Source organism: Capsella rubella, unplaced genomic scaffold, assembly GCF_000375325.1.
Source record: "Capsella rubella cultivar Monte Gargano unplaced genomic scaffold, Caprub1_0 scaffold_2, whole genome shotgun sequence".
Taxonomy (NCBI): domain Eukaryota; kingdom Viridiplantae; phylum Streptophyta; class Magnoliopsida; order Brassicales; family Brassicaceae; genus Capsella; species Capsella rubella.
This window is the reverse complement of record NW_006238922.1, coordinates 1,275,531-1,301,156: the sequence shown is the minus strand read 5'-3', so window position 1 is coordinate 1,301,156 and position 25,626 is coordinate 1,275,531. Positions and strand designations below refer to the sequence as shown.

Sequence of the window (25,626 nt, the reverse complement as noted above, 5' to 3'; positions counted from 1 at the left end):
ATAAAAATTACGTTTACAAGTGTAGGTCGATGCCCCAAAACCATATCAGATGGTCATTTGCTCCTACAACGTAGTTTTGTCTATCATAAGTTCCAAGTAATTATAGTCTTTATAGATTCAAGACTTACCAATATATGTGAAATGCAAATATATTGGAACTATAATAGATACTCATTTCTTTTTCTAAACAATTGTTAAAAAAAATCGAAGTCTTATCAAATTGTATATCAATAACTAATAATGTACAAATATGGAAGACAATGAAGTAATGGGTATAGTAGTGATCAAAGAGAGTGACATAAGTTTGGAGAGTGTTATGTCAAAGCATATTATATAATAGAGGCAAATTTGTCAAAAATGTTTTGGGGGTCTTTTTGGCTCCTTTGTGCCTTTGCCTTTATTCAGAAAAAAAGTTTCTTTGAAAAATGAATTTAGAGATCGAGTTCTCTTCATGCTCTCATGTCTCTCTTCCCAAATCTATATTCACCGTTCATTTATTAATAATTTAGAATCTTTAATTCTTTAATTTTTGCCGACATGTTCTATGCAATTAAAAATATAAATGTTCTTTTAGAAAATAAAATTGATATGAGATCAATTACATCCATTGGAAAATTAGATAGATCTTTTTCTTCTTGACAAGTGTTAGGACCAAGAAATTACTATAGCAGCAGCCATTTCTTAATTAATAATATATAATTTTTTTAGCATGAATCTGATAAATATATATAGTTCTATATTTTTAAGTTTCAACTTTAGAATATATATTCTTTAACATATCAACTCCCTAGAGAATATAGTAATAATAATTGACTATTACATTACTTGCATAGTTAAGAGATGGTATTGCACATTTATAAATATAGCAAAGATATATTAGTGTTTGATATGATTCTCTATTATAACAATTACAAGTTCATTGACCTGATGCTATATAGTTAGAGCTTCTCGAAGAAACTATACATAGTTACTTAATCTACATCTTGTAGGCAAAAGTTTATTCTAAAGATACATTTATACATCAGAATTATAAAAAAAAATGAAACATTATTCTGCAGAGAGCCAATGGTTTTCAATCATCAAATATTGTCACCTAAAGCTTCAACAAAGCTTATGCCTTATGCTTTAAATTCTATATCATTTTTTTTTTCAGTATTATTAATAAAAAAAAAATTATATTCTTTTCACCAAACCTAATTTATTGGTTGTCTTGAGAAGGTAAAGAGGGTTTCAAACAACATACACTTCTCTCGTGCCTAGAGCGGATCAAGACACAATACAAGTGAACCCTTGTGCTCGATTAACATGTCTACAGATGATTCTATGACAAAGTAGTGGTCTTGAGCAGCAACAACGTTTTATGAATCTGACCACCTTAAGATGGTTCTGGCAAACACATCGTTTACAAATCTTCTATGTAAACTGATATTATAGCATTTCCCGTGTGTTAAAATATGAATATGAATCCTTCTGTGCAAACAATCACAAGACTATATCATTTTTTCAAATATGAATCTGAATTGGATTTTTCTTTTTGCTTGTTAAGTGTTAAATTTTGATGTTACATATTTGGATTTGAACATGTTGTAAAGATTTGTGGACATGAGTATGTTTACATTTCCAAGCTATAGTTCAAGGCTAATCCCCACCACAAGAAGACTCCTCTGATTTTTGTTTTTTCGTGTCTGAATGTTCAATACCTTGAAGACATCTTGACCACATTTTTTAATATCTATCATGGAGGACCCTAGATTGTGTGGTTTCTTAGCCCTTTTTGCCGCTGATTCTTGTGTTCTACTCCATCACACTACCGCCCTAAAGATGAACCTTATCCAGAAAGGTTGGTATCGAAATCTGTTTAGGCGGCGAAGACCTTGAAAGCAGAGATAAGGGTACTAATAATCCATTATGTACACATCTTTGCCCACTTTGGCAAACTGGAAAATCAAATTTTCGTTCTCAGGTTTACGGAAGAAATAATGAACTAGTCTCTTGCATGCATCATGCATGATATGGATCTTCACACCCTTTCTAAGCAGTCCCTTGTAACGCATCTTATACATCTTAAGTTCCTGACTTTTAGAGAACACTTACAAGAAAACAAAGTAACTTTGAGATCTCTCAACTGATCCCTATAACTTAAGAAAATAGAAATAGGAACTAGACTTGACAAAAAGTTGAACCAAAATCTTCATATTTTGGATTTGGTTCGTTCTAGCTTTGGAGGAGCTAAAGTGGTCACTTGAACTTTAGTACAAACCTATAATGTATATGCTTAATCTAAACCCACTATTTGTAAGAGAAGGTAGCACAGCTGAAAATATTATATAACAGTAAATGTCATAGCTGTGATTACATATAATGAAAATTGAGATATTTGTTTTTGGGGGATACAGCTAGTTTCATTTCTCAGCCATTTTATAACATGCCTGCCACTTAAAATGTTATCACATTGTTAGTTTTGTATAAAACATTTGAGTATGTATTATTAATGTAGAGAAATTACAAATAATAATAATGGATCGCAAGTTGCTGAAATTTTATATTTCTCTTTGGTTTTATAAAATTTGTATCTCACATTTGACTTAGCACATATATATCACTTAACGTGCTTAGGTGTCGTTATGAAATCCAACAAATACCTTAAACGTAAGCATCATCGAAGGCTATGTCATAACAATTACTTCTTCAATACAAAAACAAAATGGCATGTCTCTGCATCAATCTGAAGAAGAAGCTCAAGAAACCAAAACCAAACAACACCGAAGAACAGAACAGAGAGACAACACCAAAACAAAACCCTCGTCAAAGACAAACAGCTCCGAGAGCCAACTTCCAAATCGTGGTGCAACCTCATAAACTACCACTTCCAATTCCTCAGCCTCAAGAAAAACAAAAGGTAATAATGAATAATCCAAAACAGAGCAACCTGCAACAACCAGAACCGATCTTAGGGAAACCGTTTGAAGACATTAAGGAGAAGTACAGTCTCGGTCGCGAATTAGGTCGTGGCCAGTTTGGTATAACGTATATATGTACAGAGATCTCTTCAGGCAAGAACTTTGCTTGTAAATCCATCTTGAAGAGAAAACTCATCAGAACTCAGGCAAGAACCTTATACACCCCTCACATTTTTATATTGCTTTGGTTTGACTTTTAGGTTATGATTTAGTAATCCGCATTATTGCTGATTATGCAATGATCAGCTATTATTAAATGTTACCAATTAGAGCATTTATCTCCTGATACTTGATTAAAATTTTTGACGTGACAGGACAGAGAGGATGTAAGAAGGGAGATACAGATAATGCATTACTTATCAGGACAACCAAACATTGTGGAGATCAAAGGAGCTTATGAAGACAGACAAAGTGTTCATCTTGTAATGGAGCTTTGCGAAGGCGGCGAGCTCTTTGATAAGATCACAAAACAAGGACATTACTCAGAGAAAGCAGCCGCAGAGATCATTAGAAGTGTGGTTAAAGTAGTACAGATTTGTCATTTCATGGGTGTGATTCATCGCGACCTTAAACCCGAAAACTTCTTGTTATATGGTAAAGATGAAGCTTCCTCAATGCTCAAGGCTACTGATTTCGGTGTTTCAGTTTTCATCGAAGAAGGTATATATATATAGTCAAAATGAGAAACTTTCTTTCTTGCAACCTAAGAAACGATCTTTACCCTGTTTCTTGCAACTCAAGAAACTATTTTATTGACTAAATCGATCCATTCTTTACCAGGGAAAGTGTATGAAGACATTGTGGGAAGTGCATATTACGTTGCACCAGAAGTTCTGAAGAGAAATTACGGCAAAGCAATAGATATTTGGAGCGCCGGAGTTATTCTCTACATCCTTCTCTGTGGCACTCCTCCATTTTGGGCCGGTGAAATGTTTACCTTTGTGCCCTAACAACGAAACTGAACCACTTGGTTTGGTTTTTGTAGTTTCTCTAGTTAACTAGTTCTTGGTTATTGCGTGCAGAGACTGATAAGGGAATATTTGAGGAGATATTGAGAGGAGAGATTGATTTTGAGTCGGAACCATGGCCATCGATTTCCGAGAGTGCTAAAGATTTGGTAATGAACATGTTAAAGCATGATCCAAAGAAACGGTTCACTGCAGCTCAAGTCCTAGGTAAAAGGGTTACTAGTATATACTTGGGTTTGTTTCGGTTAAATGTTTAAAATCGGGGAATTTGAACCGGTTTTGGTTTCTTTTTTAGAACATCCGTGGATACGAGAAGGTGGAGAAGCTTCTGATAAGCCAATTGATAGCGCGGTTTTGTCGCGGATGAAGCAACTCCGAGCTATGAATAAGCTTAAGAAGCTTGCACTAAAAGTAAGTACATCTTTTGAGGATTCAGTTTAGTATTGAGGTTAGATTGGTTTCTAATTCATCGGTTTGATTTGGTTTTGGTTTAGTTTATCGCGCAAAATCTAAAAGAAGAGGAACTAAAGGGTCTCAAGACAATGTTTGCAAACATGGACACTGATAAGAGCGGTACAATCACATACGAAGAATTAAAATCCGGACTTGAAAAACTCGGTTCGAGGTTAACCGAAACCGAAGTTAAGCAACTCTTGGAAGATGTAAGTTTTGTGCTGTTTAATGTTACTTAAATTAACCGGTTTGGATTAGTTTGGTTAATGTTGTTCGGTTTAGGCTGATGTCGATGGGAACGGTACGATTGATTACATTGAGTTCATCTCAGCTACGATGAACCGGTACAGAGTAGAAAGAGAAGAGAATCTGTTCAAAGCTTTTCAACATTTCGACAAAGATAACAGCGGGTATGTGTCGTAAACCGATCTATACCAAACTGATAAACCAGGATTAAACCGGACTCGATAACCAATTTTATGTGTGTTTGTAGGTTTATATCGAGACTCGAATTAGAAACAGCTATGAAAGAGTATAATATGGGAGATGATGCAATGATCAAAGAGATTATCTCAGAAGTTGATGCTGATAATGTAAGTTAATTTATGAAAATATATAAATATAATCTGATTAAAGTTAATGATAATTTCTTACAAGAAATTTCTAATTCATTTTTTTTTCTAAATAGGATGGAAGTATTAATTATCAAGAGTTTTGCAATATGATGAAGAGCTGCTCACAATCACATAAATCGAAATTGGTTCAATCAAGTTGATGATTGACCATAGACTTCGATTTTTTTTTTTTTTGGTTTCGTTACAAAATCTTTATTTTTCTTTTGTGGGAAATGATTATAAATGTTTTCAAGTATATAAAATTTTCCAGTGTAATTTTTGATACTTTACAATAATTTTTGGTTTTTTTTCCCAAAATTAAGCAAATACCATAGATTGTGTTGTAAACCAATTTCGGTTAACATATAACCGATTTGTTATTGCAATTTAATAAGGGTTTCGCGAGTGAGTTCGTCTTCCTCAATCGCTAAACAAGGTTTTGAGATTTATCGGCGAATCATTTTGTCGGATCGAATCAGATAGAAGAAGGTCGATGATTCTCCATGGAAGAAGGTTAGTCCAGTTGCAGAAATGGCTTCATTTGAGTGTTTCAGAGAAGCTTGTTCAAAATGGATCTGCTTTTACCAATTCGTTCTCTTCTATTGCTAGTACTGTTGCTGCTGATGTGAGTATTATTAGAGATAGTAGAAAAGGTCAGAACTTTACCGTCTCTTACCTCGTTGGTTCATTGGGTTTAACTACAAAGCTCGCAGAATCGATCTCTAAGAAGGTTAGCTTTGAGGACAAGAGTAATCCGGATTCTGTTTTGGGTCTTCTAAGGAGTCATGGGTTCACAGATTCTCAGATCTCAAGCATCGTTACGGGTTATCCAACATTGCTTATAGCAGATGCTGAGGAATCACTTGGTCCAAAGCTTAAGTTTTTGCAGTCCAGAGTAGCTTCAAGCTCTGAGTTAACTGAGACTATTTCTAAAATTCCTAAAATCTTGAGGATGAAAGGGGACCAAACGATTAGTGTATACTTTGATTTCGTCAGAGTGATTGTAGAAGCTGATAAGAGTTCTAAGTACACAAAGTTGTGTCATTCTTTGCCTGAGGGTAGTAGGCAGGAGAACAAGATTAGGAATATATTGGTTTTGAGAGAATTGGGAGTGCCTCAGAGGTTGTTATTCCCCTTGCTCATCTCTGATAACCAACCTGTCTGTGGGAAAGAAAGATTTGAAGAATCCCTCAAGAAGGTTGTTGAGATGGGTTTTGATCCGACCACCTCAAAGTTTGTTGAAGCTCTGCGTGTGTTTTACGAATCGACAGAGAAAGCAATTGAGGAGAAAGTTAATGTTTATAAAAGGTTAGGCTTGACTGTGAGCGATGTATGGGCAATGTTCAAGAAGTGGCCAATATCTCTTACACACTCGGAGAAGAAGATATCCAGCTTATTTGAAACTTTCGTAGAGCTAGGATTCACCAGAGATGAGTTTGTGCTGATGGTCAAACGCCAGCCATCGTGTCTTAATTTATCTGTAGAAACGGTAAAGAAGAAGATAGAGTTTTTGGTGAAGGAGATGAATTGGCGTGTAGAGGCCTTGGTTTCGAGCCCTCAGGTACTTGGATACAGTTTGGAGAAGAGGATTTTACCAAGGTGTAAAGTAATCAAAGCTCTCATGTCGAAAGGATTGCTCGGAGACAAAGGAAGCAAACTACCTCCAATGCATTATGTTTTGAAGATTGGCGATCATGATTTTTTAGATAGATATGTGAGGAAGCAAGATGACAAAGACCTTGTGGGTGAGTTGATGGCTATGCTCACTGGAGATGATGCTTCATAGATTAAGGCTTGTCAAGGAATGTCTTTTTCAGTAAATTTAGATGTTGTCTACAATCTCTGAAACCCAATTTATCGTTTTTTTCAGTCTAAGCTTAACCGGAATCAGAGTCTGTCTTGGCAAAAAGGAAATTGTAATATTGAATGTCTATTTAGAGCCCCTGACTTCTTTAACGTTACTAGCCTGGAAACATGGAGACATGTGATGTTTTGGTTAGCTAGGTAGCTTTTACAATATACATCGTATGTTCAAGTTTGGTTGATTTGATAAAGGAAAGGAGCTTTGAAGACAGTGATTCATAGAGATGTGAATTCCAGATTGATAACATATAGCAGTCATTCAGTAAGACCTTTACAGATAAAGCGTTTTAGCCTCGTACATGGCTCTTTAATTTAGAACACGAAGCCACACTCAGAAAAGTTCGTGCAAGTTTGGTTATTATTTCATATGTTCAATCTTCAGATTTAATTCATTTGTAAATTGTAAGCTCACTTAAACATTTGTAACAAGCTGAGTTGTCCGTGTAAATTGTAAGTCCACTGTCCAGGGCTAGATTCGGACAACTCTGTAACTCACTCATAAACCCTAGTTTTTGTTTTACTAGTTCCAAATCCAAAATTTGATTTTTTGCGTTTCACAATGGCATAAATGGGAGAACTTGAACACTCACCGATCTTATAGCGGCACTCGCGAGTCTTTTTCTTCTTCCCCTCACGCTGATACGTTCAGAAAAGCTTTGAGATTGAAGCAGAGGTAGATTTGATCAAACTACTTCGAACAGTTGCATTTCTTAGTTCGCAATTTTTTGTTCGGTAATAGATTTCTTTGATCATGTATCCTCTGATTCTCCATGGAAAAAGGTTATCCGAGTTGCAGAGATCGCTTAATTTTAGATATTCAGTGAAGCTTTTGCAAAATTCGTTTGCTTTTTCCAATCTCTTCTCTTCTGCTAGTGCTTCTGCTGATGCGAGCCTTAGAGATGGTTATAAAGGTGACAACTTTACAGTCTCGTACCTAGTTGACTCATTGGGTTTCACTACAAAACACGCTGAATCCATCTCAAACAAAGTCAGTTTCGAGGATAAGGGCAATCCTGATTCTGTTCTGAGTCTTCTTAGAAGTTATGGGTTCACGAAGTCTCAGATCTCAAGCATCGTTACTATTTATCCACGATTGCTTATATTAGATGCTGAGAAATCTATTGCTCCAAAGCTTCAGTCTTTGAAGTCTAGAGGAGCTTCAACCACTGAGCTCACTGAGATTGTTTCCACAGTTCCTAAAATCTTGGGAAAGAGAGGGCACAAAGGTATCAGTGTATACTATGATTTCGTCAAAGACATTATAGAAGCGGATAAGAGTTCCAGTGACGAGAAGTTATGTCATTCGTTTCCACAGGGTAACAAGGAGAATAAGATCAGAAATATTTCGGTTTTGAGAGAATTGGGAGTGGCTCAGCGTTTGTTGTTCCCTTTGCTCATCTCTGATAGCCAACCTGTCTGTGGGAAACAGAGATTTGAAGAGTCACTCAAGAAAGTTGTTGAGATGGGTTTTGATCCGGAGACCTCAAAGTTTGTTGAAGCCTTGCGCGTTATTTACAGAATGAGCGAGAAAACGATAGAAGAAAAAGTCAATGTCTATAAAAGGTTAGGCTTTGGTGTGGCTGATGTATGGGGAATCTTCAAGAAATGGCCTTCTTTTTTGTCATACTCAGAGAAGAAGATAACTCATGCGTTTGAAACCCTTATGGGGTGCGGTTTGCTCAAACACGAGGTCCTGTCATTGTTGAAGAAGCATCCGAAATGCATTTGTACTTCAGAGCAGAAGATTGTGAACTCCATTGAAACATTTTTAGGACTAGGATTCACTAGAGACGAGTTTGCGATGATGATCAAGCGTTATCCTCAGTGCATTGACTATACTGCCGAGACAGTGAAGAAGAAAACTGAGTTTATTGTGAGGAAGATGAATTGGCCACTAGGGGCTTTGGTTTCGATCCCTCAGGTATATGGATACAGCCTGGAGAAGAGGACTGCCCCAAGGTGTAATGTAATCAAGACTCTCATGTCAAAAGGACTGATGGGAGACGGAAGTGAAACCCCTCCAATGTCATCTGTTTTGACAAGTACGGATCAGGCGTTTTTAAGGAGGTATGTGATGAAGCACGACAAGCTTGCGCCTGAGTTGATGACTATCTTCAATGGGAAGTGAAAAGTGGAGCTTATATTTATAGATCAGAAGGCTTACCCCACAATAATGAGTAGCATTAAGGTTTGTATTGTTGTGTTAGTTTAGATTCGTCCATGAACCTCTTGACCTCAAATGAGAAGTAAAAACAGGAGCTTTACTTTTGACTTCTGTAATCTCAGTTTGATGTGGATTTGACTCATTTTAATATGCAATAGCAATCCAATATGAAAGATAACCAATAATAATGTTACAATCTTTTCTGAGTCCTTGAACTCTTTTAGCGGTCTAGAAACATGGAGATATGTGTTGCTTTGCATTCACATTCTTATCCGAAATGCAGAAACAAGGCAACTTTGTTGGTCAGGTAACTTGAAATATATTGATCAATCCTACGAGCAAGTCTTCGAAGATAGTAGTGTCATTCCAGATTTTATATAATATAAAACCCTGTTATATCATTCTGTTAAGGTTGCAGCCAAGGAGAAGAAGTTGTTTAGTTCAATCTTTACATAGTCCTTAACTAATATATGACCTTTGTCCCTTTTAAATGTATTAGTGGATCTTTTGTCTTCCTAGTTTTGCTTTTGGCTACTCCTTGTAAGAAGATCTTTCTCAGTTACAGCTCCAATAACATCGCAGGTTCGTAAGAAATGGCTATATTTATCAGGGCACTGCAAGTGCAGGCTAAGATATTTCTACAGTTAACTCACAAAGTTATGTATTTTAAAGGATGCAGCTATTGCTCAGGAGAAACGGAAAATGTTTCAAAGGTGTTTGGTATCAAGAGCTGAGTGATTTTAATTTTAGAAGTGAAGCTACATTACAATAAAAACTCTTGTCCTCTCTGGTTACATGGATTTTTAATAATGGGTTCTGATGGATTCTCTATTTTTGAGAAGCTTGGGTTAACAAGTTGAAGAAAATCTCTGTTTTCAAACTTTTCATATGACAATAAAAGATGTACCTTAATGATAAGACCCTGGTTCGAATAGCAGCAGCCGCACAGACTCTTTGTATTACTTTTTTTTTCTTTTTTTGTTGTAATATTTTGAACTTTGTTCTTTGAGAAACGAGGAATCCTAATTTATGAAATTAGGGTTTAAGGGTTAGCATCAGATTTCTTCTTCCTCACCAAAGTTTTGATTTTTCTGCGATTTAGGGTTTAACGGGCGGATAAAATGCAGAGTTCTTCTTCTTCTTCTCTGTTCCGTTTTTGTTTCTTAGTTGTGCGATTCCAATTCTAATCGTGTGAGAGAGTTGAGCGATCGTGTGTGCTTCGTGGGTTAATCTCATCATCATGTATTCTTTGATACTCCATGGAAGACGACGTTCCATTGAGTTACAAACATGGCGTAATTTGAGAGATTCAGTGAACCTTTTGCAAAATGCGTTTGCTTTTTCAAATCCCTTTTCCTCTGTTCGTGCTGCTGCTGATGTGAGCTCAAGAGATGGTCGAAAAGGTCAGAACTTTACAGTCTCTTATCTTGTTGGTACATTGGGTTTAACTAGAAAGCTCTCAGAATCGATTTCAAGGAAGGTTAGCTTCGAGGTCAAGGGAAATGCTGATTCTGTTCTGAATCTTTTTAGAAGCCATGGTTTCACAGATTCTCAGATATCTGGCATCATTACGGATTATCCAAAACTGCTAACAGCTGATGCTAAGAAATCACTTGGCCCTAAGCTTCAGTTTTTGCAGTCGAGAGGAGCTTCAAGCTCTGAGTTCACTGAGATTGTTTCTGAAGTTCCGAAAATCTTGGGGAAGACAGGGGAGATAACTCTAAGTAGATACTATGATTTTGTCAAAGTCGTTATAGAAGCAGATAAGAGTTCTAAGTACGAGAAGTTATGTCATTCTTTGCCAGAGGGTAGTAAGCAGGAGAACAAAATCAGAAATGTTTTGGTTCTGAGAGAATTGGGTGTACCTAAGAGGTTGTTGTTCCCTTTGCTCATCTCTAATGGGGGACCTGTCCATGGTAAAGAAAAGTTTGACGAATCCATTAAGAAGGTTGTTGAGATGGGTTTTAATCCGACCACTGCAAAGTTTGTCGATGCTCTGCGCATTGTTCAAGGATTGAGTGACAAAAAAATTGAAGAAAGAGTCAATTTTTATAGAAGGTTAGGCTTCGATGGATGGGAAATTTTCAACAAGTATCCAATCTTTCTGGCACTCTCTGAGAAGAACATATTGAACTCCGTTCAAACATTTCTAGGCTTAGGGTTCAGCAGAGATGAGTTTGCGAAGATGGTCAATCATTTTCCTCCGTGCATCGGGTTATCTTCAGAGATGGTGAAGAAGAAGGCTGGCTTTCTGGTGAAGAAGATGAACTGGCCACGAAAGTCTGTGGTTTCAAACCCTGCGGTACTTGGATATAGCCTAGAGAAAAGGATTGTACCAAGGTGTAAAGTAATCAAAGCTCTCATGTCCAAAAAACTGCTCGGAGAAACAGGAAGTGAACTCCCTCCAATTGGGTTTGTTTTGAAGGATACCGATAAGGTTTTTTTAAGTAGGTTTGTGAGGAACTACGATGACGAAGAGCTGGTGGCTGAGCTGATGACTATTTTCACCGGAGATCGTGCTACATAGATCAGAAAGGCTAGTCATAGGATCTAATTGTTAATTTTATCTTTCTTTGTGAATCTTTTGTCGTTGAAGAAGAGCTTCTATTCTATGTGTGTGTGGGAAAACAAACAGATTTTGTGATACACGCTTTAGAATTTGAGAGACCAACACCAGCAATTGTAGCCTTTGTAAACAACAATTCACTTCCCGTTGTTCAATTAACAACTCAAGCATTGGTTAAAAAGCTTGCCAAAGATAAAGGGAGAGAAATAAGCAATTGGAACCGTTAGATTAATATGCTTTAAACAATTGGTAACCGTTGGATTCGATTTTTGTTTCATTTGCTGCCATAATCAAGCCATCAGTCTAAAAATTGGAACTTGCTGCCATAATCAATTTGATATCATAAACCCTAAAAAAGCGTTTTTTTTTTCCTTCTTCCCCCTAAATTTGAATCTTTGAAAGATGAATGAGTCTTTTGTTTGGAGAAACATTTATTCAACCTCTATGCCTTTGAATTTCATCTGCTTGGATTGAGTCAGATTGATTATAGTCGAATAGCTTCAAAGATTGTGGCTTTTGTTTGTTGGTTTTGTATTGGCTTCTCTGTTGGGTTCGGTAATCTCATTGGCTTGTCATGTATTCTCTGATACTCCACGGAAGAAGGTCAGTAGAGTTGCATAAATGGCGTAACTTGAGAGTTTCATTGCAAAAAGCATCTTCTTTTTTCAATTCGTTCTCCTCTGCTTCTGCTTTACATTTGAGTCCTAGAGTTGGTGGGAAAGGAAAGAACTTTACAGTCTCTTACCTCGTTAAGTCATTGGGGTTAACTACAAATATAGCTGAATCGATTTCAAAGAAAGTTAGCTTCGAGGAAAAGGGCAATTCTGATTCTGTTCTGAGTCTTTTGAGAAAGCATGGGTTCACAGATTCTCAGATCTCTACCATCATTACGGAGTATCCAAAATTGCTTTTAGCTGATGCTGAGAAATCACTTGGTCCCAAGCTTCAGTTTTTGCAGTCCAGAGGAGCTTCAAGCTCTGAGCTCACTCAGATTGTTTCGTCAGTTCCTGAAATCTTGGGAAAGAGAGGGCACAAAACTATTAGTGTATACTATGATTTCGTCAAGGAAACTTTACTAGATAAGAGTTCTAAGTATGAAAAGTTATGTCATTCTTTTCCACAGGGTAATCTGGAGAATAAAATCAGAAATGTTTCGGTTCTGAGAGAGTTAGGTGTGCCTCATAGGTCTTTATTCTCCTTGCTCCTCTCGGATCGCCAACCTGTATGTGGAAAAGAAAAATTTGAAGAAACACTCAAGAAAGTTGTTGAGATGGGTTTTGATCCAACCACCGGAAAGTTTGTGGAAGCTCTACAAGTTATTTACGGGATGAGCGAGAAAACAATCGAAGAAAAAGTCAATCTCTATAAAAGGTTAGGCTTTGATGTGGGAGATGTATGGGCAAGTTTTAAGAAGTGTCCAGTCGCTCTGAGAGTGACGGAGAAGAAGATGTCGGACTCCATAAAAACATTTCTTGGCTTAGGATTCAGCAGAGATGAGTTTGCGATGATGGTTAAGAACTTTCCTCCGTGCATTGGGTTATCTGCAGAGATGGTGAAGAGGAAGGCTGACTTTCTTGTGAAGAAGATGAATTGGACACTAAAGGCTCTGGTCTCAAACCCTTCAGTACTTGGATACAGCCTAGAGAAGAGGATTGTGCCAAGATGTAATGTAATCAAAGTTCTTATATCCAAAGGACTGATTGGAAGTAAAGTCCCTCCAATGTCGTCCGTCTTGGCATATACCAATCAGGAGTTCTTAAGACGGTATGTGAAGAAGCACGAGGATAAGCAGCTGGTTGATCAGTTGATGGCTATCTATCTTGCTTCATAGATCATAAGGCACTGAATCCTTTCCCTCTTTATGCTTTTTCGATATATTTCTGAGGTTTGTAGCCTAGATGTGTAGGACAGATTAGAAGATTCTTGTGGGTTGAAGTTTAATTAGTAACTAAAAAACACTAAAAACGTTCCTTTTTCAATTCTGTTGGTGAGAATTTTGGTTCCTCTGTAAAAATGTGTTCTCTTCCATCAGAACCCTGCTTCCCCATTTTGATCACTGAGATTTGGATCATCAAGTGTTTGATTCAGTACGTGCTTACCATGATTTAAATTCAGCTATGGATTTGAATGATGCATTGCAGCTCTTGAGTTCTTTGGAAGCATCATCCCGTCTGAGAATGTAAGAGATAGACAAATATCCAAAATTTGGTTCCCCGAGACGACAAATCCTAAGCGTGATTATTGCACTTACAATACAAAGCACATTGGCAAAGATCTTTGATCTTCATTTCTAGCTGTTTTGTAGATGACTAAACCAATGCACTTGGTATTGTGACTGGACAACCACAACTTTGGAATAATTGTTCTGATGGAGTGTGAGAAGGGCCTATTGTCTTAGAGCATTTATAGAGATTTTTGAAAAAGAAATTCTTATTAAAATAATAATAAGCATAAGCAAAGGTAAAAGAGAAACGTTATTGGAATCATCGAAACATTACTGAAATGACTAACGTTTCTAAAACGAGAAACGTTTATAAAATTTAATGAGCATTTGTAATTTTCTGAAATGAATAACATTTCTGAAATGAGAAACGTTAAAGTCACACTTGTCATTTTCTTAAATGAGTAACGTTATGAGTCGGTGATCAGTTGGTAACAGCTTGTCCGGTGGGAAGGTTGTTAAATGGTGATGACCTGGGTTCGAAGAACGCAAAGCGCACCAATAACCTACTTGGTGGGTCAGGAGGCTGCGAGCAGTGGGCTGCGCAGTTTGGGCCCACATGATAGAGCTTAGGGTCGATGCGCTGCAACGCTGTAAGGATACCATGTGGCGGGGTGTGGTACATGGCGGATGATCCCACTGGACGGATTGTTACATAAAAGTAATTGATTTGAACTAATAGTTGAATGACAAATGTGAATTGAATCTCATTAACGTTACTCGTTTCTTAAAATCACAAATTTGAATTGAACTTCATAAATGTTTCTCGTTTTAGAAATGAAACGTTACTCATTCCAAATACGTTTCTCTTTTTTTTTTTTTTTTTTTTTTTTTTTTATTACTTTTGGTTATGTTTATTTATTATTTTAATAATTGAACTAATAGTTGAATGACAAATGTGAGCTGAATCTCATAAACGTTACACATTTCAGAAAATTACAACTGTTAATTAAACTTCATATATGTTTCTCGTGTCATAAGCGTTACCATGTCAGAGACGAAACATTACTCATGCATTCTAGATATGTTTCTCTTTCTCTCTTTTACTTTTGCTTATGTTTATTGTTATTTAATAATTGAACTAATAGTTGAATGATAAATGTGAACAGAATCTTCAAAACGTTACTCATTAAAAAAATTACAAATGTGAATTGAACTTCATAAACGTTTCTCGTTCATAGCCGTTAGCATTTCAGAGACAAATTGTTACTCATTCCAGATACGTTTCTCTCTTTCTCTTTTACTTTAGTTTGCTTATGTTTATTTTTGCTATTTTAATATTGAACTGATAGTTGAATGATAAATGTGAACTGAATCTTCTAAACGTTACTCATTTAAGAAACTATAAATGTGAATCGAACTCCATAAACGTTTCTCTTGTCAGGATCGTTACAACAAAACTTTACTCATTCCATATACGTTTCTCTTTTTCTCTTTTACTTTTGCTTATGTTTATTTTTACTATTTTAATATTAAACTAATAGTTGAATGATAAATGTGAACTGAATCTTCTAAACGTACTCATTTAAATAATTACAATTGTGAACTGAACTTCATAGACGTTTCTCGTGTCAGAAACGTTACAATTTCATAAACAAAACGTTACTTATTCTGGACACGTTTCTCTTTTTCTCTTTTACTTTTGCTTAAGCATGTTTATTATTATATTTATAAAGAGTTCCTACTTGAGAGATTCCTATATAAAGCTCTTAAGACAAGTAGACATACTATATCATTCTCACTCTCGATGGGAAAGATGAGTTCATAATTGTGAGTTGTTTCCACCCACAATACCAAGCGCATTGGCTTCTAATCCATAAGACAAGTTCAACAGCCATACATGACAATCGAAGAACTTTACCCGTGCGCTTGGTATTGTGGGTGCAACAATCACATCTTATGGTTAGTTGTGTAGGTGATAGGAAACAAAATTTTGAGCTTTTGTGGATAATTTTGAAATTTTACTCATTGGAGAACTCCTTTTTACTTTTGCTTCTATTTATTATATGAATGCTCTTAAGATAACCAGACTTGATGGGTCTTTTCACTCTCAATGAGTATGAAAGAGTTCATGTGGGTGGAAACAACTACATCTTTCGCTTTATTGAGACTGAGAAGGGCCTCTCATGTCTTGTTGTCTTCAACTTAGAAATTTTTTATTTTTCGTGTTGGTGATAAAGAACCAAATTTTGAGCTTTTGTGGCCAATTTTAAGGTTTGACGAGTGAAGCTTTTCTATTATCTTATGCTACTAGTGATGCACTTGTGAAGTCCTGATCTTCCGATCAATTCATATTTTTAAATTTTTTTTTTTCAAGGCTCTGGTTTCAAGTCATGGGGTACTTGGATAGATCATGAAGAAGAGGATTCTACCAAGTGTAATGTAATTGAAGCTCTCATCTCCAAAGAATATGAGGAAGCACGATGACAAAGACCTTGTGGCTGATTTGATGGCTATCTTCATCACCGGTCAAGAAGGCTTGTGGTTGGTGAATCAGTGAATCTTGTGTTGCTGAAGAATAGCATTAATGTTCGAAATAAGGTTTCAAGAATTCAATATAAAAAATAGCTGTAGCTTGTATTCTTAGATTGTTAATTTTGGACTTCATTGCAAAATGGATCCGTTGATCATAATGAGATACGTTGTTCATGACTCTTATAAAGCTTTGAGATCTAAGCCAAACTTAAGATGACTTGAGCCGCAATTAGGTTTGAAGTAAGCAAGTATGGGTTTACTAATGTATGACAAAGGTACCAAATTTATTTCAAGCTGTAGCTAAGTGGTAAGACCATGGTTCGAATCCCAACAGCTACACAAACCTTTGAAAATAAAAGCTAAACCAGGATTCCTAAATCAACCACCCAAGGTTTGTAGGGGAGTATCATAAAATTCCGAAATTTTGATTCTTTTTCTCCCACAAGTTTCGTAATTTCGGAGAAAGTTTGCGACTTTATGCTGTAATTCAACTTCTCGAATTGAAAGAGAGAGTTGGGTCGGAATCTCTCTCAACACTGTAGCATCTGTTGGTATCTTCTTCCTCCGCTCCTTCTCCGGGTATATTGCCTTTTGTTTTGTTATGTATTCTCTGATTCTCCATGGGAAAAGGTTTGGTGAGTTGCAGAAATTGCGTAATCTGAGATTTGTTTTGCAAAGTAATGCATTTGCTTTTTCTAATTTGTTCTCCTCTGCTACTGCTACTGCTAGTGTTGCTGCTGATGATGCGAGTCTTGTTAGTGTTGGTCGAAAAGGAAAGAACTTTACAGTCTCTTACCTCGTTGGTTCATTGGGTTTACCTAAGAAAGTGGCAGAGTCGATTTCGAAAAAAGTCAGCTTCGAGAACAAGTCGAATCCTGATTCTGTTCTGAAACTTTTGAGAAGGCATGGGTTTACAGATTCTCAGATCTCCACCATTGTTACGAGTTATCCACGATTGCTTATAGCTGATGTTAAGAAATCACTTGGTCCAAAGCTTCAGTTTTTGCAGTCTAGAGGAGGTTCAAGCTCTGAGGTCACTGAGGTTGTTTCTTCAGTTCCGAGAATCTTGGGCAAGAGAGGGCAGAAAACTATCAGTGTGTACTATGATTTCATCAAAGACACTTTACATTATACGAGTTCCAAGAGCGAGAATTCATGTCATTCTTTTCCACAGGGTAATCTGGAGAACAAGATCAGAAACGTATCGGTTTTGAGAGAGTTGGGAATGCCTCGGAAGTTGTTATTCCGCTTGCTCATCTCTGGTGACGGACCTGTCTTTGGTAAAGAAAAATTTGAAGAATCCCTCAAGAAAGTTGTTGAGATGGGTTTTAATCCTACCTCTGCAAAGTTTGTTGAAGCTCTAACCATTGTTCAAGGATTGAGCGACAAAACAATAGATGAGAAAATCAATGCTTATAGTATGTTAGGCTTTGATGTGGGAGATGTATGGGCAGTGTTCAAGAAGTGGCCAAACTTTCTGACACACTCTGAGAAGAAGATATTGAACACCGTTGAAACATATCTAGGCCTAGGATTTAGCAGAGGTGAGTTTGTGATGTTGGTTAAGCGCTTTCCTCAGGGCATTGGATTATCCGCAGAGACGGTTAAAAAGAAGACCGAGTTTCTAGTCAAGAAGATGAATTGGCCTCTAAAGGCTCTGGTTTCAAACCCTGCGGTACTTGGATACAGCATGGAGAAGAGGATTGTACCAAGGTCTAACGTAATCAACGCTCTCATGCCCAAAGGATTGATCGGGAATGAGCTCCCTTCGATATCGTATGTCTTCATATGTACCAATCAGGTGTTCTTGAACAGATATGTGAAGAAGCACGAGGACAAGCAGCTGGTGACTGAATTGATGACTATCTATCGTACTTCATAGATCACAAGGCATGTCAAGGATTCTGGTTCTATTTTTGAATATCTTAAAACCTCAATTTTAGACTTTTTAAATATCAATTTGATCCCGGTCCAACCGTTTTTCTCTAAATGTAATTCCCCATCTCTTTTTTGATATATTACTACGGCAGTTAGTTTCCAGAATTTTCTTTAGTTTTTGGTTTCCTGATAAGCTTACTTTCGCTTTATTTGTTAGAGTTTTGAGATTGAAGTACAAAAATCATAGCTAGTGATACCAAAACCCTCTTATGATACTTTAAAGTCTTTGCTGTATATATTATTGGCTCGTGGATTGGTCATATATGCTCTGCCGTTGCTATAGATATTCTTTGACCAGATGATTCATCTGATTAGTGGAATGTTTTTATTTTCAGATCGGTGATCTTAGTCTTTTGTTGCTATGTTGTTTCATACTTGTTTTCTCTGAGCTTTATGGTACATTGTCTTGAATATAGTCAGGGGCACTAGAAAGCTATCCTACATTAGGACTCATAAATCAGATTATCATCCAGTCCAAGTTGGTAAAATCTAATATCTGTGTTTTACATTTTTTACTAAATACGACTGGGCTCTAGAGCTATATCTCTCAGAACTAACTTTTCCTTTTCTTGGTCTTATTGTGTTTTAGACGTATGAGATATGGGTTCCTTGAAAATAGCAATGTACAAGTATACCATGGTATGACTAGGTTAAGTTTATTCCATCTTTGAATGATTCAGGATTCAGTCCCGTATCAGTTTTCACCTTAAACTTGGACTTAGCTAACACTTTTAGCTAATACTTTTGGAAATTGAGTCTCTGTTTGTTCGTTCTTGATAGCAGGATAGGAACGTGAGAGTGAATCTCTTGGTGCAGAACAAAGTCTCAGAGTACCTTTCTTTAATTTGTGATCCTCGTCTCTTTTTTTCAGTGATGAATCCAGAAAAGCATTAAAGAGACCTATTTGGTTGTGTACTTGAATTATGTAGGATCACATTTGGTTATGAAAGTTATCAGATGTAGTCTGGTGTGCATACATTGGTTGGTGATCATAAATTTAGTCCAATAGAGTAACTAACCAGACTCAAGTTAATCTGGGCCTGCTTGGTTAGTAGTACTGATTCTTATGAGTATATGATTCAGAATGTGAGATTCTAGTGAATCAAACTGGAACATAAGTGATCTGAAGATGACTCGAGTCGCAATGAAGCTAAAATATGAAAATCTGGAGTAGTAGCTGTGTATCTTCAATGAGAAAAGTGTATAGGCCTCGGAAGATGGTTTGGCTATGTTTGACTTTGATAACTTCCTTCCAGAAGTGAAACGTAAACCACAAGAGAAGCTAGCCGAGGAGAATACTGAGACAGCACAAGCAAAGTAGGAAGCTCAGAAGAGAAGCGAGCTCAGTTTTAAGGGTAAAGATATAAAGCCAAGCTACATTGCAATAGAAAGCTCAGTTCCTGTGGCTATATGTAGGGTTTTAAAGGTGTTCTTATTGAACTTTGTACAGAGTTTCTTATACTGTCACATATTCTCATTGATGAACTTATTTTGTTAGAGTGATCTCTAAGTCTCTTGGTATTCTAAAATAGGTAAAGGAGGTGCAATTAGCAAAAGCTGCCGCTGGGAAGGAACCAAAAATCAAAGCTTTGCCATGGATAAATGGAAGGCCTTTTACTTTACTTCTTAGAGCCAGATTAATGGTAAGTTTGGTCTGTCCTGCAATTGCGAATTTCTTAATATGTTATTTTTCCAGAGACCTTTGTTAGCACTCAGTATTTTTTTTTGGTATAATATAGTCTTAAGAGGGAGTGAATAAGTTTATGTTGTTGCTTGACTGACATTGACAGGATATATAATTCACTGTCCCGACTTAGCCAGTGCTCTGGTTGCTTGGTTATTCAAAACTTCACACACTCTTCACTAGTCATCATTGTTTTGAACTCTCTTATTGATATATGATGACAAAGATGACAAAATTTGTCAATTCATTAGGGTATATTGGTAGAAGCATCATAAACCCCAATTTTGTTTTTCCTTTTCATATGCTCCTTTTTGCGGTTTGTTAATCGCATTGCCTTGTCTTTGTCATGTATTCTTCTTTGATTCTCCAGGATGAAGGTTGGTCGAATCTCAGAAATTGCGTCATTTGAGCTTTTTTGAGCAAAAGGAAACTGCTTTGTCCAATTCCTTCTCTTCCGTTGCTAGTTCTGCTGCTGTTGTGAGCCTTCAAAATGGTCGAAAAGGGAAGGTTTCTAGTTCGTACAGTCTCTTACCTCGTTGGTTCATTCGGTTTTACTACAAAGCTTGCAGAATCAATCTCACGGAAAGTCAGGTTCGAGGACAAGGGAAATGCTGATTCAGTTCTGAATCCTTGTAGAAGTAGTAATAGGTTCACAGATTCTCAAATCTCCAGTATCATTACAAAGTATCCACCATTGCTTATAGCAGATGCTGAGAAGTGAGAAGTCACTTGATCCCAAGCTCCATTTTTTGCAGTCCCCTTCCCTGTTTCTTTGAAATTTGCTATCAGAATCTATGAACTTTTGTAATTCTTGACCAGAAACCTTTTATATAAACGTAATAAACAAACTATAACAATCTCCTTATAGGCTTATGGCCATATGGGTAGAGAGATTGAATCAACCCCTCAGCAAAACCATGATGAAAAGTTTGGATCTTTCACTCATACAAGTTAAAAAGTTTAAATCTTTACCTCATACAAGTTAAAAGTTTGAATCTTTGACTCATATACAAGTTCTTTGCCTTATACAAGTTAAAAGTTTTGGCTCATACTGGTCCTTGATATCGTACTCAAAAAAAGAAAAAAAAAATAGTGTAATTATATGACACTAACTCACCACAATTTGTTTCCTCATCATAAACCCTATTTTTGTGATTCTTGAGAAGCTGCACACTCATTAGTCTCTGCCGGCGCTCGACGAGTCACTGATCGGTTGAGTGATTCTAATGGTCATGAACTCTCTGTTACTTAATGGAAGAAGGTCTCCTGTGTTACACAAATGGCGTAATTTGGGATTTGTAGTGCAAAAGGAATCTGCTTTTTTCAATTCCTACTCCTCCTCTGCTAATGCTCCTAGTAGGAGCTCAAGAGATGGTCGAAAAGGCAAGAACTTTACTGTCTCTTACCTCGTTAGTTCATTGGGTTTGTCTAAAAAGCTCGCAGAATCGATCTCAAGGAAAGTTAATTTCACGGACAAGGCAAATCCGGATTCAGTTCTGAGTCTTTTTAGAAGTCATGGGTTCATAGATTCTCAGATCTCATGCATCATTACAGACTATCCAGAATTGCTTATGGTAGATGCTGAGAATTCACTTGGTCCCAAGCTTAAGTCTCTAAAGTCCAGAGGAGCTTCAAGCTCTGAGTTCACTCAGATTATTTCTACAGTTCCCAGAATCTTAGGAAAGAAATCTATCAGTGTATACTATGATTCTGTCAAAGACATTATAGTAGCTGATCAAAGTTCTAATTATGAATTCCCACAGGGTCATCAGGGGAATAAAATCCGAAATGTATCGGTTTTGAGAGGTTTGGGCATGCCTCAGCGGTTGTTATTACATTTGCTCGTCTCCAAATCGCAGCCCGTGTGTGGAAAAGAAAATTTTGATGCATCCCTCAAGAAGGTTGTTGAGTTGGGTTTTGATCCAACTACTTCTAAGTTTGTTGTGGCTTTGCGCATGCTTTACCAAATGAGCGAGAAAACGATTGAAGAAAAAGTTGAAGTCTATAGAAGTGTAGGATTTACCGTGGATGATATATGGGAAATTTTCAAGAAGACTCCTACGGTTTTGAAAGTCTCGAAGAAGAAGATATTGAACTCTTTTGAAACATTTCTAGGCCTAGGATTTAGCAGAGCTGAGTTTCTGATGATGGTCAAGCGTTATCCTCCTTGCATTGAATATTCTCTAGAGTCGGTTAAAAGAAAGAATGAGTTTCTTGTGAAGGAGATGAATTGGCAACTTAATTCCTTGGTTTTGCACCCTCAGGCGTTTGGATACAGCATGGAGAAGAGGATTATACCAAGGTGCAATGTCCTGAAAGCTCTCTTGTCGAAAGGACTACTCAGAAAGGGAAGTAAACTACCTTCAGGATCCTCTGTTTTGTCATGCACCGATGAACTATTTTTACAGAGATATGTGATGAAACACAACGAGCTGGTGCCTGTGCTGATGGCTATCTTCAACAAAGGTCGTGTTTCATAGATCAGAATTCAGAAGCCACATCTACAACAATGAGAAATGCCAAGGTTTGTTCTTATTTACAATTGTCAATGAATATTTTTGATGTTTCTATGAAACCCCAGTTTGACCTGGATCCAACCTGTTAACCTTTTTCCAAGTCATTGTGTTCCACTAACATTAGTACTGAAAACAGAACGCAGCTATGGGATAAGTAATTTCATGATATTTCTAAAATATTGTATGAAGAGATTGGCACTTTAGTTCTTGTTACAAGCTGCTGAGAGAGTCAGTGTCAGGTTCAATACTTTTCGTTACCATATCTATACTTGCGTGTGTATGCCTGTGAGTTAATTTTTCACTGCTCTTTTGGATTCTATTGTGCTGAATTGTGGCTTACATGGTCTCTACTGTCCGTAATAGATTTGTAGTTTCAATTAAGAAGCTTTAGCTGGAAGCAAAGTGGATCCTAACTGAAAATTTTAATGGTCGTCGTTGAAACCTTTCTTGTAATTGGTGGATTGTTAAAGAAAAATGTTGCTTTCAGGTTACAAAATAGGCATTTCTTAACTGCCTCTAGATTGAGAGGCAGAAGTTGGAAAATGAATTCGGTTCTTTGCATTGACATTGAAAATTTTATGAGAATCAAACTAGCTCTGTTACAAAACTTTGAAACTTAAAAAAGTACTAATGATTAAAACACTTCCATAATCTTCAAATTCACCTCCTCAACATGGTCTTGAAAGGTGTAAACTTGTACCTAACCACCCTTTAGCGATTCCATTCCTCGGATGTCAACTCTTTCGATTGTGTTTTTACTCTGTATTAATAAAGAACGTAGAGAGGCACAGATTGATAGAACAAAGACAAGACAATTTCATTTTGTCCGAGTCACTCCAAGAACGTGTAAATTTGTATATCCCACTGCAACAATATTCTTCCACAAAATGGGCAATACATATATATACTCCGACCATTCATGCTTTTTGGCATTTTCTAGAACTCTCAACCTAATACTTGCGCAGCTCCCATGGATATCATCAGACTTTAGAGCAGCTCCAACGTTAATAGTAATACAATTGGTCCTCTACACTAAAAGTCAGAAGTTGGAAAATAGAATTGGTCCTTTTGCATTGATAGTAAGTATTTTGAGGCCTTAAGAGGTTTGATTTCGAGTTCAAATAATATAAGTATATACACTATTATTCATTTCACATCAATATTGATGTGAGTAGAGTAAGGGTCAAATTAGCCTTTGTTACAAAAAGATTCAAATAGTTATTAAAGTCATGACTAAAACCCTTCCATAAGCTTCACAATGACATCCTCTACATGGTCTAGATAGGCCTAAACGGAACAATGATTTTAACCGATATGGCGCTGTGAGCAACTTTCTTGTAGTAGGTGGATTGATGTAACTCGAATCAGAAAGTTGTAAAATGAATTATTAGTTCAAAATAGTAGATTCGCTTTCAAGTTTTAATAACAAATGACAATAATAGTATAGCTAGTATTAATCTGAATATCACTATCTATTCATTATACTAGGTGGTTAGATGAAAATTGCAATTGATATTCGTATAGTATCATCATGTTAACATCTTGGTATACTAGTAGTTGCAATGTTACTAATGCATTTAAGCAAATGTATATTTCTTGTAAGAAATGATCATGTATCCTAATAAATACAAGTACTGTATATATAGTCTATGTGTGTATAAATAGAGGCCATGGTTTTGGGAAGAAGAGCACAACACAACTCACCAGAAATATATACAATTCAATCTAAAAGATAAATCAAAACCAAAAGATGAATACCATAAAGTTTGCTGTGCTTCTCGTGATTGGCGCTTTGTGTGTTAATGTCAGCGCAAGGGCGGTGTCCAAAGAGTCCAAATTAGGAACCTCTACTCCCAAAACTGCTACAAAAGGCATTGGAGCTGAGCTTTCTGCTCAGGCGGGAACTACAAGCTACTCAGTGTCCAGTGGATATGTTAGCGTAACTAGGAGCCGCAAAGGTCCTAACGCCTTTGCAGATGGAAGTGGCTCCACAGGTACCAGCGGAAATGTCTCTGCAGATCGTCCCAAGTCAGAGGTTTCTTCTTCCAGTGGTTCGAACGCTCAAGGCGGTGCAGCAGGTGCAGCCGATCGTAGAGGTGCTGCTGCAGGTGGAAATGGTTCAGCAGCTTCCGGTTCCACTGCCAAGGGACGCACATCTGGCAAAGGAAAAAAGAATTGAGCTGTGAGGTGATCATGCTTATGGCTCAAACCTATTCTATATATATATATCACAAACTCACAATCTCTCTTGTATTCATAAATAAAACAGAGAGATTGTTACCTTTAATTATTATGAAATGTTACTCTTTCTGTGTAATGTCTATGTTACAAACAAGACAAATGCAATAAATTACGACCTTATAATCCTCCTAAGAAACAAACAGCTTTTGTGGTAATGTGATGAATAGCTTTAAGCCTCCTAAGAAACAGACATATTTTGCAGGGAATGAATATATTATGGGTAAAAGAAAATCACTAAAAAAACTGAACATTTGATGAGAGGAAGGGCCAAACTAGCTTTGTTACAAAAAAAAAAGTCTCAGATTTTATAAAAGGCATGATGAAAACCCTTCCATATGCATCACATTGACATCCTCTACATGGTCTAGAAAGGTGTAAATGGTATGACCCTTAAACGATTCCAATCCTTGTATTTCGACTCTTCTGATTTCGTTCGTCTCGGTATTGTAGTAGAAAACGTACATAGGAGGCGTGTATAGATAGGAAAATGACAAAACAATATCGCTTGTCTGAGTCACTCCAACAACGCGTAGCATTGCGTCTTCCCCTCCAACGATATTCTTCCACAAAGCGGGTAATACATATTTATGCTCCGACCACTCATGCTTTTCAGCATCTTCTAGAACCCCAAAACTAATACTTTTGCAGCTTCCATAGACACCACCACTCCGGTCTTGAGTCTTGTATTGCGTTCGGTGACGGCAACAAGATCCTCCTCCGAGACGTTTTGCTGCTCTTTCTTCATGGCGGATGTCATTCTCTAGTTAAAACCCTAGATTGCTAATCACGCCAACTTCAGCTCCATAGGGATATCAAAGTACAACGCGATCTTCTAGTATAAACCCTAATTAATGATTAATGAGAATTATCTTAATTAATATATCTTCTAACACATATGAAAAATATAGTAGGTATGTTAACGCAATATTAAAATTTTGTAGTAATGTTAATGCAAAATCAAAA

General features: G+C 36.8%; 8 protein-coding genes across 19 annotated transcripts; all 8 read left to right on the top strand.

The window, feature by feature from the left end:
* The first annotated feature begins 2,704 nt into the window (after positions 1 to 2,704).
* LOC17896282 (calcium-dependent protein kinase 19) lies at positions 2,705 to 5,156 on the top strand. Its single transcript, XM_006301156.1, has 9 exons — positions 2,705 to 3,106; positions 3,275 to 3,620; positions 3,741 to 3,884; positions 3,983 to 4,135; positions 4,224 to 4,339; positions 4,423 to 4,590; positions 4,664 to 4,791; positions 4,875 to 4,974; positions 5,070 to 5,156. The coding sequence occupies exons 1-9, from the start codon at positions 2,705 to 2,707 to the stop codon at positions 5,154 to 5,156; spliced, it is 1,644 nt and encodes a 547-aa protein (XP_006301218.1).
* A 258-nt stretch (positions 5,157 to 5,414) lies between these two features.
* On the top strand, positions 5,415 to 6,937 carry LOC17894975 (transcription termination factor MTERF15, mitochondrial). Its single transcript, XM_006302192.2, has one exon. The coding sequence runs from the start codon at positions 5,489 to 5,491 to the stop codon at positions 6,779 to 6,781; it is 1,293 nt and encodes a 430-aa protein (XP_006302254.2). The 5' UTR covers positions 5,415 to 5,488; the 3' UTR covers positions 6,782 to 6,937.
* A 118-nt stretch (positions 6,938 to 7,055) lies between these two features.
* LOC17894030 lies at positions 7,056 to 9,231 on the top strand. Its single transcript, XM_006302179.2, has one exon. It carries the CDS (start codon positions 7,610 to 7,612, stop codon positions 8,984 to 8,986), a length of 1,377 nt encoding a protein of 458 aa, XP_006302241.1. The 5' UTR covers positions 7,056 to 7,609; the 3' UTR covers positions 8,987 to 9,231.
* An 882-nt stretch (positions 9,232 to 10,113) lies between these two features.
* LOC17896518 lies at positions 10,114 to 11,698 on the top strand. Its single transcript, XM_006301349.2, has one exon. It carries the CDS (start codon positions 10,263 to 10,265, stop codon positions 11,547 to 11,549), a length of 1,287 nt encoding a protein of 428 aa, XP_006301411.1. The 5' UTR covers positions 10,114 to 10,262; the 3' UTR covers positions 11,550 to 11,698.
* Positions 11,699 to 11,816: 118 nt separating this feature from the next.
* Positions 11,817 to 13,678, top strand: LOC17896085 (transcription termination factor MTERF4, chloroplastic). The gene has a single exon (XM_006300990.2). It carries the CDS (start codon positions 12,163 to 12,165, stop codon positions 13,417 to 13,419), a length of 1,257 nt encoding a protein of 418 aa, XP_006301052.1. The 5' UTR covers positions 11,817 to 12,162; the 3' UTR covers positions 13,420 to 13,678.
* A 1,848-nt stretch (positions 13,679 to 15,526) lies between these two features.
* Positions 15,527 to 20,767, top strand: LOC17896536 (transcription termination factor MTERF2, chloroplastic). 12 transcript variants are annotated; one of them, XM_023787606.1, is made up of 6 exons: positions 15,718 to 18,174; positions 18,639 to 18,704; positions 18,812 to 18,861; positions 19,006 to 19,648; positions 19,755 to 19,865; positions 20,277 to 20,767. In XM_023787606.1, exon 1 carries the CDS (start codon positions 16,886 to 16,888, stop codon positions 18,164 to 18,166), a length of 1,281 nt encoding a protein of 426 aa, XP_023643374.1. In that variant the 5' UTR covers positions 15,718 to 16,885; the 3' UTR covers positions 18,167 to 18,174; positions 18,639 to 18,704; positions 18,812 to 18,861; positions 19,006 to 19,648; positions 19,755 to 19,865; positions 20,277 to 20,767. The 12 variants fall into 12 exon arrangements, with proteins under 12 accessions (XP_006301193.1, XP_023643374.1, XP_023643373.1 ...); XM_023787605.1 differs by having other exon boundaries at positions 19,003 to 19,648; XM_023787609.1 differs by having other exon boundaries at positions 18,639 to 19,052; positions 19,152 to 19,203; positions 19,306 to 19,648.
* Positions 20,768 to 21,043: 276 nt separating this feature from the next.
* Positions 21,044 to 22,759, top strand: LOC17894635 (transcription termination factor MTERF2, chloroplastic). Its single transcript, XM_023787670.1, has 2 exons — positions 21,044 to 22,430; positions 22,559 to 22,759. Exon 1 carries the CDS (start codon positions 21,133 to 21,135, stop codon positions 22,384 to 22,386), a length of 1,254 nt encoding a protein of 417 aa, XP_023643438.1. The 5' UTR covers positions 21,044 to 21,132; the 3' UTR covers positions 22,387 to 22,430; positions 22,559 to 22,759.
* Positions 22,760 to 24,113: 1,354 nt separating this feature from the next.
* Positions 24,114 to 24,788, top strand: LOC17895640 (UPF0540 protein At1g62000). The gene has a single exon (XM_006301456.2). It carries the CDS (start codon positions 24,173 to 24,175, stop codon positions 24,599 to 24,601), a length of 429 nt encoding a protein of 142 aa, XP_006301518.1. The 5' UTR covers positions 24,114 to 24,172; the 3' UTR covers positions 24,602 to 24,788.
* The last annotated feature ends 838 nt before the right edge of the window (positions 24,789 to 25,626 follow it).